Source organism: Vitis vinifera, chromosome 7 (genome assembly GCF_030704535.1).
Source record: "Vitis vinifera cultivar Pinot Noir 40024 chromosome 7, ASM3070453v1".
NCBI lineage: Eukaryota > Viridiplantae > Streptophyta > Magnoliopsida > Vitales > Vitaceae > Vitis > Vitis vinifera.
The window spans coordinates 14,122,182-14,136,582 of NC_081811.1; the positions used below are offsets into that span (position 1 = coordinate 14,122,182).

At 36.1% G+C, this 14,401-nt stretch overlaps 1 protein-coding gene across 3 annotated transcripts in view; it reads left to right on the forward strand.

Annotated features, from left to right (window-relative positions):
• LOC100241672 (O-fucosyltransferase 1) overlaps window positions 1-14,401 on the forward strand; it is a 47,634-nt gene that overhangs the window by 16,907 nt on the left and 16,326 nt on the right. For all 3 annotated transcript variants that reach the window (XM_010654302.3, XM_010654301.3, XM_019221229.2), the window contains one exon: window positions 4,150-4,238. In XM_010654302.3, the coding sequence (XP_010652604.1) occupies window positions 4,150-4,238 (89 nt within the window). The remainder of the gene's footprint in view (window positions 1-4,149; window positions 4,239-14,401) is intronic.

The following is a 14,401-nucleotide window of genomic DNA, read 5'->3' on the forward strand; positions in this document are numbered from 1 at the left end:
CAAAGATTGTTTAGGATACCTTTTGCCTCAAATAATTCAAATGTGTTTTCATTATCTAGTAGGTTTCCTTTGCAGTGTCTCAGATTTCCTTGTCCATCTTGTAGCATGTGAAGTCTTCTCCAGTTTCTTCAGTCATTGAATTGATTAACCATGACATCACCATGCTGTTTTCGGATTTCCAGGCCTTGTACTTTGGATCCTTGGTTGTCTGAACTGTGGCTGCCTTGGTGAGAAAATCATCTTTTCTTTTCCCTCGTATGAAAAGCATAAATGAATGGATCCATTGGAGGTAATTATTTTTACTCAGCTTGTAATCCGCCATTGATGTTGGAAGAAGTAACCTCTTAGCTAGAGGTCACATCTGAGGTGGAGGTTGTGTTCGGAGTAGCCATTCCGCATTTCACCAATTAGATAATGATAGGTATAGATTTGGATTTGATATCATAATGAAATTTAGAAAGGAAAACTCTAATTTTTCTTATTTTATAAATGGTAGAAGAAGCTAGAATATATAGGAAAAGCATGACAATAAACCTGTTATGGAATCCCCACAATTCTAGTAACAATCCCTCAAAATAAGGGTTATATGCCAACTGAATTAAAATAGAGATTTTTAATGCAATCATTCTTATCTCTTTATTTAAAATAGGAAATAAAATAAAAATAATAAAATCATAATATAATCCCAAAAGACTAGGAAACTAATTCCTCCAAGCTGGGAATTAAATTGAAAATCCAGAGAAATGATATGTCTAGCTCCTCTTCTAGTAAACACGTTTGCCACGTGATTCCCTAAGCCAGGAGCCCAAAAGAAAGAACATCTTAACTCTAAAGAAATGTCAATAATTTGGTGCAACCAATTATGAAACTTCCATAGTCCTCTTTCTTTCTTAGTCGCCCATGATATGACACTAGCATAGTCACCTTCTAGTAGAAAATTGGAGAGACTCAAAACTTTTGCTTATAACAACCCTTATAAAAGGGGGTAGAAATTTGTCTCAATTGCTAAACCTCGACCTGCAAGTTTAAAGAATGCTCGTAATGCTAAGCCAAAGTGATCTCTTTGCAACCCTCCAATTCGTAATTGCCCTAGGTTACCTAAAGAACATTCATCAAAACGCAACTTAACAAAATCCACTGGAGGTGGTAGCCATTCACAAAGTGTCTCCTTTGTCAACCTTGTGGTTCTACAAACTACGTTCTAGTATAGCATAATGAGACTTATAGGGATTTTGATGTCTGTTCTTTGAATAACCTAGGAAAATGAGGATCTATGTAGTATTTAGAGATTTTGAGGACAAAGAGGTTAGAGCTTTTCTAATTTAGTTATATTTGGGTTGGTTATTAAAGCAAGGGCTCTTTCTTTTTAGAAGGTATGCTTGAGGGATTTTCTTTCAATATTAATCACTTTTTTGGCAAGGGCGGCTTGATTCTTGTTCTATTTTGGTTACCTGGAGGAGATAGTGGACAATGGACATTGGATATTTGAACTTGAAACATTATTAACCTCTCAAGAGATTTAAGGAGTGCATCTTTATGTGGAAACTTTGATTGGCAAACCAAATAAAAGATAATTTGGTCAAATAAGGAGCCTATTATTAGGGGATTTATATCCCATGAGCATTTTGTTCTATCTTGAAGAATATTGTTGGATTTTTGAGGTTTTGATGGAGCTTTGGCCCCTTTTACAAGTTTGTTGTCTTAACCTCCCTTTGCTTGTGTTTAGATCTAAGAATACCTTATCCTTCCTTGAACTTGTTTTTTTTTATTAATATAATGCCTTCCTTCCTATAAAAAGAAGATTTTTAAAAAGTTTGAAGTGATTTTCTCATGCTTTTGAAGTGTTTGTTGTATTCCAAGTTTTGCTGTTTGGCTTACTTGAGGTGTATATAAGGCTTTAGGGTAACTTCCTTTTGGTAGGACTGCCTTTTGATACTCGGGTAAAACTGAGCTTACTTAGGTCAACAAAAACTTGATTCTTTGTAGAGCTTGTGAACTAGTTTTTTCTTCCATTCTTACTAGGTCCATCGAGCTTAATTTCCCTTTTTTGGGAAGTTGATGTAAGTTTTAGTGACCATTGGGAGTTGAGTCAACTGAGCTTGGCTCTTTAATGCATGCCAACTAGCCATTGGAGCCCTATTTAAACGCATTGTTTTAGGATATTTTTGAGTAAGGAATTCACTTCTTTAATTGAGTGTGGAAGATTGCTATCCTTGAAAGGTTAAAGTAGAGTGAAGCTAGAGGGGCTCTTAATTAATCACAGAGCCAAAGGATGATTTAAAAGCTTTAATTGTTTTTTGTTGCCTTAAAAAGTAATTTTCAATCTTTTAGTAGTCCATAAAATTTGGGTTGGGGAATTTGGATTGAACTCTAAATAAAGTGGTCCCTTTGAGGGTGTTTGAAGTTACTCATGCTCTTGACGTTGATTTGAACTTGTAACAAGCTCATTAGTTGCTTTTATTTTTTGTGAGTTGTGGAAACCAAGTGTTAGTTGTGTAATATTTTTAAGTGAATTCGTTAATGTGATTTGGGGGTGGATATAGGCCTGATGTTGGTTGTAAATTTTTTTTTTGATAGGTGCATCATGCATGTCACCTAAAGAAAGGGGCATAAGTCAGGGAGATAGGATGTGTACAAGGAGACTGAAACCAAAAAAGATAGGAAAAATAAATGCCTTTGGTGCTTAAGAGGCCTTTAGCCCCTTGTCATCCTATCAAAAGTGGTGCTTGAATTTCTTATATTCATGTCTTGCATTGACTTGAGTTTTGTTTTTGTCATTGTCTAGATTATCCATGTTCCATCTTGGCATTTGCTTTGTTGGCTGTTTGTTTTCCTTGTGTTTAGAATTATTTTTAAAGGAACTTGTCTAGAGAATATGTGGTTTTCAACCACTCAATCATTCTATTACCTTGCTTGTGTTTTATGTATTTTCTAAATAGTATCCATTTTGGTATGATGCATACCTGAACTTTAAAGTAGGTGGTTGTTCAACTTAAAGTACCTTTATAAAAGATTATTCCAAAGGATTAGATGAATGATCTATCCTTTCATGTTCTTGTGTATACTTGCATAATCCTTTTGACAGATTCATGATGGTAAATCTATACCATTTGTCTTATTCAAAGATGGTTATTTTTACCATTGCATGATTTATGTTTTATACACCCCCTTCCAGGGTGAATGTACAAGCAGCTAAACTGAATCATGTATTTTGGAATCTTGTAAAGGAAGAGGAGCTATATATGAAAGATCTTTCCTTTAGAATGCCGGAAGCGTGCAAAGTATACATGCTTTGGTACGCTATTTAAAAACAAATACTGGATCTGCTAGCACTAGCAGTTACCATATATTAAGAATGGGGATAGTTAAGTAACTAGAAAAACTGTTTTTCGTAATCATGCTCATTGACATAAAGTTATTAGGACCTTGCTGAAAATGACTGTCTAAATTGGTGTTTCCTTTTTGGCTATCTATGTTAGAACTTGTGGACTAGGAGAGACTGGGTTCATACTAGTGTGTTTTCTTTCCTGATTCTTGCCTTTTTGTGCCTTTTGTATACCTCTTTTGTTATTGAGGTTTGCCTCCTTTTTGATTGGGATTTTTTAATTAAATGTTGTTTTGCCTGTGAAGAAGAAAATGACTAAATTGGTATGCTAGTGTGTTTCCTTTTCCTGTTTCTTACCTTTTGGTGCCTTTTGTATTCTTCTTTTGAAATTCAGGTCTGCCTCCTTTTTGATTGGCATTATGTTTAGATAAAACGGTTTTTTGTCTGTCAAGAAGAAAATGGCTAAATTGGTGGGCTTTCTCTAAAATAGGAAAGCTCTCTTTGATCTCAGAGTATAGGATATAGTTTGGGCTTTACCTGGATAATATAGAAATGATATATGAACATGGAACCTATAACACTCACTAACAAAGCAAGAGAGATATCGAATGAAAGATCTGCATATGCCATATTATCATTCCCATGACCAAACATGTGTCCCTAGATAGAAATGGTCAATTAGCCCTGTATGCTGTTTTAAAAAAACTTTCTACATTTGGACAGAGTTATTTACAAGGGAATTTTACTTTTATTTCTGGTATGAATTAAAAATTTCTTTTTTTATAGAAAAGGAGAACTAATATATTCTATTTTGGCTCTTCTAGATTTGTAATGCTGTTCTTGCTGCACGAATCATGAATGCCACCCTTGTATTACCTGAATTAGATGCAAACGCCTTCTGGCATGATCATAGGTACTAAATTCAGTTACTATTTTATTTTGTTTTTGAAGGCTAGTTTAACTGTCTATGAAAATTTTTGAATTGTTGCATGATGCATTGGCTCTGTAGTTGGCACTCATGCAATATTCATTTGATTTGTGGTGCATTTGTTGATTATATTCACTGTGGAAATGATTTACCTCAATAACCTTGGAAGACACTGGGATGAGATGGCAAAACATGACAGCTCTCAATTACTTAATTAATACATCAATTTTTTTTTTATGAATAAATAAGGATAATATAAAATGGGCACCAAAAAGGGGCAAGCTCAACTGTTGGTCATGAGATGAATACAAGGATCACTCAAAAAGAAAAAAAAAAAGAAAAAGAAAAAGAACACCTTAAGGACCGGTCGAGACAATAAAATTTAGAAAGAAAGCCCTCTTATTGAATAGTCAATTCAATCAAAGAGTGAATAGATATTTTCCAACTGCAATCAGACTAATTCATGCCATAAAAGTTTTTTTTCTTGTGTCCTTCCAAATACACCAAAACAAGCCAAGTGGAGTTGTCTCTTATCCTTTCCTCTTTCCTTTACTAACAATACTTCCCTTCCAACTACTTAATGCATCCATAATTTATTTAGGAAGCAACCATGGAATTCCAAAAATTGAAAAAGAAAAATGACCACAAACTCCTTGCTATCCTACAATGGATAAGTAAATCGCTATCTGATTCCTGCTCCTGCTTATGCAAGCAACACTAATTCATTATATCCTTCTCTTTGGCTTAAGCTGGTCCAAAGAAAGAATCTTCTCTTGAATTGTGTCCTTAACAAAAGACCATGTTGGAATTCAATAATTATTCTTGATTTTATGGAGTTTATTTGATTTATTCTTGATTTTGTGCATATTTTCTATATATTTAGATTAGTTGACTATATAAATTAGGGAAGTTGTAATTTGGAGGATTTGTAGGAGGATTTATAGGAATAGGTTAGTTGTCTTATTCTATTTCCATTTATTATACAAGTTTGAAAGTTGTCTATATATTTGTACTAATTTTTCAAAGAAATAACAAGTAGATTTTATTTTCCAACATGGTATCAGAGTTGGGTAAAGGTTTTCGGTAGTTTTTTTTCTTTTTCTTGGCCTTCATTTCCAAACCTTGCCTATCATAATCGCAACCTTCTATTGTCATTAACCTTTATTTATTGCCATCATTGCAATAAGCCAAGACACACTAGAGAGACGCTTTGAAAATTGTATGGAAAGCCACAATCAAGGGCTAAGGATGGCCACAAAGGTAACACGCAATTTAGAGACAACAAAGACACCAGGTTCAACATCAACCTCAAACAGTCTCTCTTTCACAAAAGAACAACTAGATCTCTTATATAAGATTATGGGAAAATCCGAGGTTTCCTCTTCCTCCAATTGTGCTTTTGCACAATTAGGTACTTTTAAAAACAACCTTTAGTACTTCTAGTATTCTTCATTCTAACGCTTGGATTATTGATTTAGGGGTAACTAATCACATGACTAAAGAGTCTAATGTTTTTCTATCTTACATTCCATGTTCTAGTAATCAAAAAGTACAAGTTGCTAATGGATCTTTGACTCCTATTAGTGGTAAAGGCAATGTTTCAATCACTCCTAATATCACTCTTTCATCTGTTTTGCATGTCCCAAATATGTCTTATAACTTATTGTCCATCAGTAAATTAACAAAAGCTCAAAATTGTTTTGTAACTTTCTTTCCCACTCATTGTATGTTTTAGGACCTAACTACAAGGAAGGTGATTGGCAGTGCTAAAGAGAGAGAGACAATCTCTATTACTTAGTTATTGAGGAGCAAGGAAAGATTCAAGCTCATCAAATAAAAGGAAATATAGAAAAAGAAGGAGAACTTTGGTTAATGCATGAAAGATTAGGGCATCCAAGTTTTTCCTCTTTGAAAACTTTGTACCCTAAATTGTGTGTCAACTTGGATTCTTCTAAATTCCAATGCAAGGTTTGTGAGTTATCAAAAAACTGATGTATTTCTTATCCTTTGAATAGTAAAAGAAGTGAAATTCCTTTTTCTCTCATCCACACTAATGTTTGCGGTCCTTAACAAGTTCCTTGTTGTTCAGGAGCAAAATGGTTTATAAGTTTTATTGATGACTGTATTTGAACCACATGGATCTATCTCTTTAAAAGAAAATAAAAAATTTGATACTATCCTCACCCTTAAACAATTTCATCAAATGATCCGAACCTAGTTTAATGCAAAATTGCAAGTTGTGAGGTCGGATAATGGAGGAGAGTATTTAAACCAAACCCTTGAAAATTGTTTCTTGGAGAATGGAATTATTCATTAATCCTCTTGTTTAGGTGCTCCCCAACAAAATGAGATAGCCGAAAGGAAGAATAGACATTTGTTATAGGGAGCTAGAGCCCTAATATTTGCTAGAAATGTTCCTAAGTTTTTTTGGGGAGATGGGATGCTTACAGTTGCCTACCTTATCAATAGGATGCCCACAAAAAGCTTAAACTCAAAGACTCTAATAGACATCCTAAAACAACACCTACCTCACATAAATTGCCTTGGCTCCCTCCCACCTAAAGTCTTTGGTTGTATATAATTGTCCATATCCCAAACAAAAATAGATCCAAACTTGATCCCGAAGCCACTAAGTGTATTTTTTGTAAGTGCTATCATCTACCTACACAAAGGAAATTTGTCTCCATGGATATAAGTTTTTTGGAAAACCAACCTTATTACCAGAAATCTGATCTTCAAGGGGAGAAAATATTGCAAGAAGATCAATCTTAGATGCTTCCTTTGCTCATTTGGAGTCATGCTATTGAACATGGTGATGTAGAGGAGGAAAACAACATACAACCAGCAGCATGAAAAGAAACCGACATCATAAAACCAGCAGTAGCAGAAAATGTTACTGAACATGGTGATGTAGAGGAGGTAGACATCACCAGCAGCAGGAAAAGAAACCGACATCATAAAACTAGCAGTAGTAGAAAATGTTGATTGAGACTTGATGGTTTACTCTAGGAGGCCAAGGCTACCGATGGAAGAGCAAGACCTAATCTCTCTCACACACGACTAGCCATCAACTCCAGAATTAGGTACATCTAATCCCTCTCTTCTTAATCATGTTTTTGACACTGATCTTGATATTCTTATAGCTATTCGCAAAGGTGTTAGAAGTTGTGTTAAACATCCTTTGTCAAACTTTCTATCCTATCATATTGATTTTGCCACCAATATAAGGCCTTTACCACTCATTTGTCCTTGGATTCAATTCCTAAAAATGTACAAGAGGCTCTAAGTGATCCTAGGTGGAAGGAGGCTATAAATGAGGAGATGAAAGCCTTGTATAAAAACGAAACATGGGATAATGTTGATTTGCCTGAAGAAAAAAAATCAGTGGGACACAAGTGGGTTTTCACTATAAAATACAAAGTTGATGATTTGATTGAGAGGTATAAAATTAGCTTAGTAGCAAAGGGATACACACAAACCTATGAAATTGACTACTGAAAAACTTTTGCACCTATGGCCAAGATGAATTCCATTAGAGTCTTTTATCCTTAGCAGTAAATCTTGATTGGCCTTTACCACAATTTGATGTAAAAAATGCCTTTTTGCATGAGAACTTGGAAGAAGAAGTATTTATGGATTTGCCTCTTGGCTTTGAAGGAAAATTCAGCATTGAAAGGGTTCGTAGATTGAAGAAATCATTGTATGGTTTGAAGCAGTCCCCTTGTGCATGGTTTGAGAGATATTTTAAGTCTCTGCTCAAATTTGGCTATCACCAAAGCCAAGGATATCACACGTTGTTCATTAAGCAATGAAAAGAAGATTACTGCACTTATTGTTTATATAGATGAGATAATTGTCATTGGAGATGATGTAGAAGAGATGCAAAATCTTAAGGGAAAGTTAGCAAAAGAATTCGAAATCAAAGATCTTGAAAATCTAAGATATTTTCTTAGCATTGAGGTGACAAGATCAAAAAGGGGAATTTATGTTGCTCAAAGGAAGTATATCCTTGATTTGCTAAATGAAATCGGGATGCTAGGATGCAAACCTGTGGGTACACCTATTGATCAAAATCATCAATTAGGCGTTATCACTGAAGAAAGACTAGTTGACAAAGGGAGATATCAAAGACTTGTTGGAAGATTAATTTATTCATCCTAATGAGACCAGATATAGTATATGTTGTTAGCATGGTAAGTTAGTTTATGTACTCTCACTTAGAATGTCATATAGATGCAGTCTTGAGAATCTTAAGGTACCCAAAGTCAACTTCATACAAAGGTTTATTGTTCTCAAAGAACAATCACCTTAGAGTTAAGGTTTAGATTCTATTACTGATAGGAGATCTACTTCAGGTTACTGTACTTTTGTGAGCAGCAACTTGGTTACTTGGAGAAACAAAAAGCAACATGTAGTTGCTCGGTCTAGTGTTGAAGTGGAGTTTCGAGCCATGACCCTTGGCATTTGTGAACTCATGTGGCTAAAGGGTTTATTGAGGGAACTACAAGTTAATCTTGAGAATCCCATGAGATTGTATTGTGATAACAAGGATGCAATCACCATTGCTCACCTCCCAGTACAATATGATAGGACTAAACATGTTGAGATTGATAGACATTTCATTAAAGAAAAGATTGATAGTGGACTGATTAGAACTCTGGTTGTTGCATCCAAATTACAACTAGCTGATGTCTTCACAAAGGGTGTTCAGAATCCTACATTCAACTCTATAGTTAGCAAGCTGGGAATGAAAGATATTTTTGAACTAGCTTGAGGGGGAGTGTTGGAATCCAGTAATCATTCCTGATTTCATGGAGTTATTTGATTTATTCTTGATTTTGTCCATATTTTCTGCATTTTAGATTAGTTGATTATGTAAATTAGGGAAGTTGCAATTTAGAGGATTTTTAGGAGGATTTTTAGGAACAGGTCAACTGTTTTATTCTATTTCCATTTATTGTGCAAGTTTGAAAGTTGTATATATATTTTTACTAATTTTTCAAAGAAATAACAAGAAGATTTTATTTTCCAACAAACCCAACTTTTGGAGGGGCAAGTAATTTCCAAACCTCTCTATGTGGAAAGGAGATTTGATGATCCAATCTCAAAGTCTTTTAGTATGACTGTATTGAGAGTCTTCTATCTTTGCCATACTTCCATACTATCTTATCCTCCATATCTACCGGTACAATTACATTCTGAATAGAAGACAGAAACAATTCTACCATTTCCAACTCCTAATCATGGTATTCTTTGTTAAACCTTGAATTCCAAAAGCCTCATCCCCCCTTCCACATTACCAGTAATCCACCACTAAGGTATCTTTTTCTTTTCATTTTTTAAAGGTATGGAGAAATATCTGAAAAATACTTTTTAAATTGAGAATCCAAATAGCAGTTTTCTTACCAAAACTTAGTATGAAACTAATCACCTACAGAAATACAGGTCAAAGGATCAAACATCTCCCACCCTCTTTGAATGGCTTTCCAAGAACTTGATTGTGGTACCCATCTTCCTACCATAGAACACCAACTGTGTTTGATCTTGCTAAACTTGCCCACAATGACCTTTCTCCATTGCTTATTTCTATCTTCGGTGAACCTTCATAGCCACTTACCCAAAAATCCCTTATTTAGAGACATTAAGCTTTCTATACCTAAACCTCCATTTCCTCAGCAGTACATGCGGTCACCCAATTTACTAAATGCAGCTTCCTCTATGTTTCCTCTCAACTCAAAAATAATACATGTTGCGGTTACTTATTTTTTTTGTGACCACTATCATAATGTAACATATCTTAACTTTTGGGGAGGCTTAAACCATGCCCTGATAATACTGCTGCCTAGTGCATTACTTACTCTTCGTTATCCTCCTTGATCTCTTGACAGTGAAGTTTAGAACAATTTTATTTCCTGGTTTTTGGATGCTACCACTCTATCCATGTTGAGTTACAGTTGCTGAAATTTTGTGTTTAGCTGGAAAGGGATTAGCACTGTGCCTAGTACTGATGCTTGGTCTCATGGGCCCTTTATTTTGAGCAAGAATGTCCAGGTCAAACTAAGGATTTTGATCAAGCCCAATAAATAGCAAAGAGGAACCAACAAAAAAATTGTGATTCAAAAGAGTTAACTCTTTTTGGTTGGGGTTGGGGTTGGGGTTGGGAAGCCATGGTTCTGGGTTATGCCCCTTTTTTCATGTGGGCCAAACTCATTCCTGGGCTCCAGATAAGAATATCCCTCCGAAACCAGTTTATTCAGGCAGTCAGAAAATTGACATCCTTGCATATTTGATTTTTCTTTTGGGCAATCTACACTGTTGTGTGCATAAAATGCTCAAGGTATTCAGCCTTATATACTGTTCTTATCAAAATGAAATTATATTGCCTAAAGAAATCATATCTTTTTGTGGAATTCTAGCTTAAAGTTAGTGAGGAATTCTAGGGATTTGTTAAGATCATTTTAGGTATTTTGTTATTAGTTCCTAGTTTAATGCCTTTCCTTGTTTAGTGGAGATTTTGTTCTCTAATTAGTTAAGATTGAGTCCAGTCCTTATGGTGGCTGATTGTACCATTCTCTTGTATATATACCATGTTGTATTCTATAGAAAATAGACGAGAATCAATAAAAATTCACTTCTTAGAAATCTTCATGGTATCAGAGCTTTCCCTCTAAAACCCTAATTTCCCACATCACAAAATTCATCATGGCTACTAAGAGACAAATCTCAACATTTGAAGTGACCTCAAATCCAGAAATGACGCCAACGATGAACAACCATGGAGGAGCCGAGAACCCATCTCTGCTCATCACAGGCCACAAACTCAACGGGCATAATTTTCTCCAGTGGTCTCAGTTAGTGATGATGTATGTCTGTGGAAAGGGCAAGGATGAATATCTCACCGGTGAAGTAGCTATCCTAGAGAAGACCGATCCCAAATTCAGAGTGTGGAAGACCAAGAATCACATGGTGATGTCTTGGTTGATTAATTTGATGAATACTGACATAGGAGAGAATTTTCTCCTCTATGGAACTACCAAAGAAATATGGGATGCAGCAAGGGAGACATACTCAAATTTTGAAAACACTTCAGAAATATTTGAGATTGAAGCCACCTTACACGACCTTCGGCAGGGAGATCTCTCTGTTACCCAATACTTCAACATTCTTTCTTGTCATTGGCAGCACCTAGACATGTTTGAAGTTCACACCTGGAAGTGCCCTGAAGACACTGCATTGTACCAAAAAATTGTGGAGCAGAAGCGAACATTCAAGTTTCTCCTTGGCCTCAAGAAGAATTTGGATGGGGTTAGGGGGAGAGTGATGGGGACCAAACCTTTTCCAAGTATTAGAGAGGCATTCTCAGAAGTTTGCCGTGAGGAAAGCAGGAAAAAAGTTATGATGGGATCTCAAAATTCTGCCCTATCAATCAAAGGATCTGCCCTTGCAGCACGAGGGCCTCCATCAAACACCAACAATGAAAATCGCTAGAAAAATGGGAGACCTTGGTGTGACCACTGCCGAAAACTGGGACATTCCAGAGAAAATTGCTGGAAGATTCATGGCAAACCAGCTGATTGGAAGCCATCCAAACCATTCAATGACCGAGAAGGCAGTGCCCATAGTGTTGCTGTCTCAGAAGACAAGCTAACCTCAACCAAGACCAGTCCTTTTACCAAAGAGTAGCTTGAGATGCTTCAACAACTCATGAGTCAAAACTCCATATCTCAGTCCAGTAACTCAGCCTCTGGTATAGGCATGTTGGCACAAAAAGGTAATTTTTCAAATGCCTTTATAGTAAATAGACAACACTCAAATCCGTGGACTATCGACTCTGGAGCATCAGATCACATGACGGGAGATGGAACCATATTTCATGAGTACAACCTCTATAATGAGAAATATACAGTTTGGATTGCTGATGGATCTCTATCCAAAATTGCTGGAATAGGCTTAATCAGGGTTTCAAACGACCTGAATCTAAACTCTATTCTCCATGGCCCTAATTTGGACTGTAATTTACTCTCAATCAACAAATTAACTCGTGATCTTCAATGTGAAGCTAAATTTTTCTCAAACTTGTTTAAATTTCAGGAACTGGATTCGGGGAGGATGATTGGCAGTGCTGAGATGTGCTCTAGACTCTATCTTCTCAAGGGCGATACTCCTCTAAGAAGACAAACTCAAAATGCAAGTTGTGTGTTGTTTAAGAGTCTATCAATTTTAGATTCTTGTGTCAATAAAGATAATGAGGTCACGCTATGGCATTATCGTCTTGGTCATCCAAATTTTATGTATCTTGAAAAATTGTTTTCATCTTTATTCATCAATAAAAGTCCAAAATTTTTCAGTTGTGAAATCTACTAACTTGCAAAACATACTCACAATAGTTACCCCAGTCTTTCATATACACCATCTCACCCATTTGCCATGATTCATAGTGATGTGTAGGGTCCCTCAAGAAAAACCAATATAATAGGAGCACGGTGGCTTGTCTCGTTTGTTGATGATGACACTACATTGACTTGGGTATTCCTTATGAAAGAAAAATCTGAAGTTAGCCAAAATTTTCAAAATTTCAATTCTATGATCCAAACTCAATTCTAGACCAAAATCCAAGTTCTAAAAACTGATAATGCCAAAGAGTACTTCAAGTCTATTCTAGGTAGTTGCCTCATGAGTCAAGGAATAGTCCACCTAAGTTCTTGTGTTGACACCCCTCAACAAAATGGGATTGCAGAAAGAAAGAACCGACATTTGTTAGAGGTAGCTAGGTCCCTCATGTTTTCCACTTGTGTTCCTAAACATTTTTGGGGGGAGGCAGTACTTACAGCCACATATCTCATCAATAGAATGTCATCCAGAATTCTTAAATTTAGAACCCCTTGTCAAACCCTCCTCCAGATCTTTCCACATACAAAAATCATCTCTTTATTAGATCCAAAAATATTCGGGTGTTCAGCATTTGTCCATATACATTAGCAACACTGTAGCAAATTAGACCCTAAATCCATCAAATGTATCTTTATAGGGAACTCTTCACACCAAAAGGGTTATAAGTGTTATTCTCCCCTCACGAAAAGGGTATACAACTCTATGGATGTGACATTTTTTGAACATCAGGCTTACTACCACAAAACCGACATGCAAGGGGAGAACATGAGAGCATTTCAATTTTGGGAGACACTTGATCTTGGGGACACCCTACCATTACCTCTTCCTACTTCTCAGACAATTTTCAGTTAACAACCAAAGGTCATTAATCAAATTCCAATTCAAATTTCAATGCCTGAACAACTTGAACCTGAGAGTCATCCTCCTACTACCTCACCTCAAACTCTGGTTTATAATTACTCTAAATCACCACAAACTGCAAATAATGAGTTTCGTATCTACATTAGGAGGAAAAGGCCTGAGAGAACAATAGAGCAATCAACTCCTCTTACATATGACCAAGAATCTCAACAGAGTCCAAGTCCCACTCAAATTCACTCAGGTAAGGGAATTACTGATCTTGAGAAGCCAGTACCATTTGTAGATGATTCAAACATTTCGATTGCTTTGAGAAAGGGTGTTAGAACTTGCATAGACCATCCTATCTGCAGATTTATTTCATATGATGGATTGTCTCCCTCCTACCAAGATTTTGTTTCGGTTCTTGATAGTGTGTAGATTCCTAATTTTATTCAGGAGGCTCTCAAGAATCCAGAGTGGAGAAAGGCAGTCAGCGAAAAAATCAGAGCTTTGGAGAAGAATGACACATGGGTAATCTTTGACCTTCCTCATGGAAAGAAACCAGTTGGGTGTAAGTGGATTTTTACCATTGAGAGATGGAAGCATTGAGAGATTGAAAACTCGCCTTGTTGCCAAATGCTTTACTTAGTCTTATGGAATAGACTATCGGGAAACATTTGCTCCAATGGCCAAACTCAACACTATTAGAGTTTTTTTTTCTCTTGCAGTGAACCAAGATTGGCCATTACATCAACTGGATGTCAAAAATGCTTCTCTAAATGGTAACTTGGAGGAAGAAGTGTATATGGAGATACCATTGGGGCTGGAAACTTCTTTCAACAATAATAGGGCGTGCAAGCTTAAGAAATCCCTGTATGGACTCAAGCAATCACCTCGAGCATGGTTTGGCAGGTTTG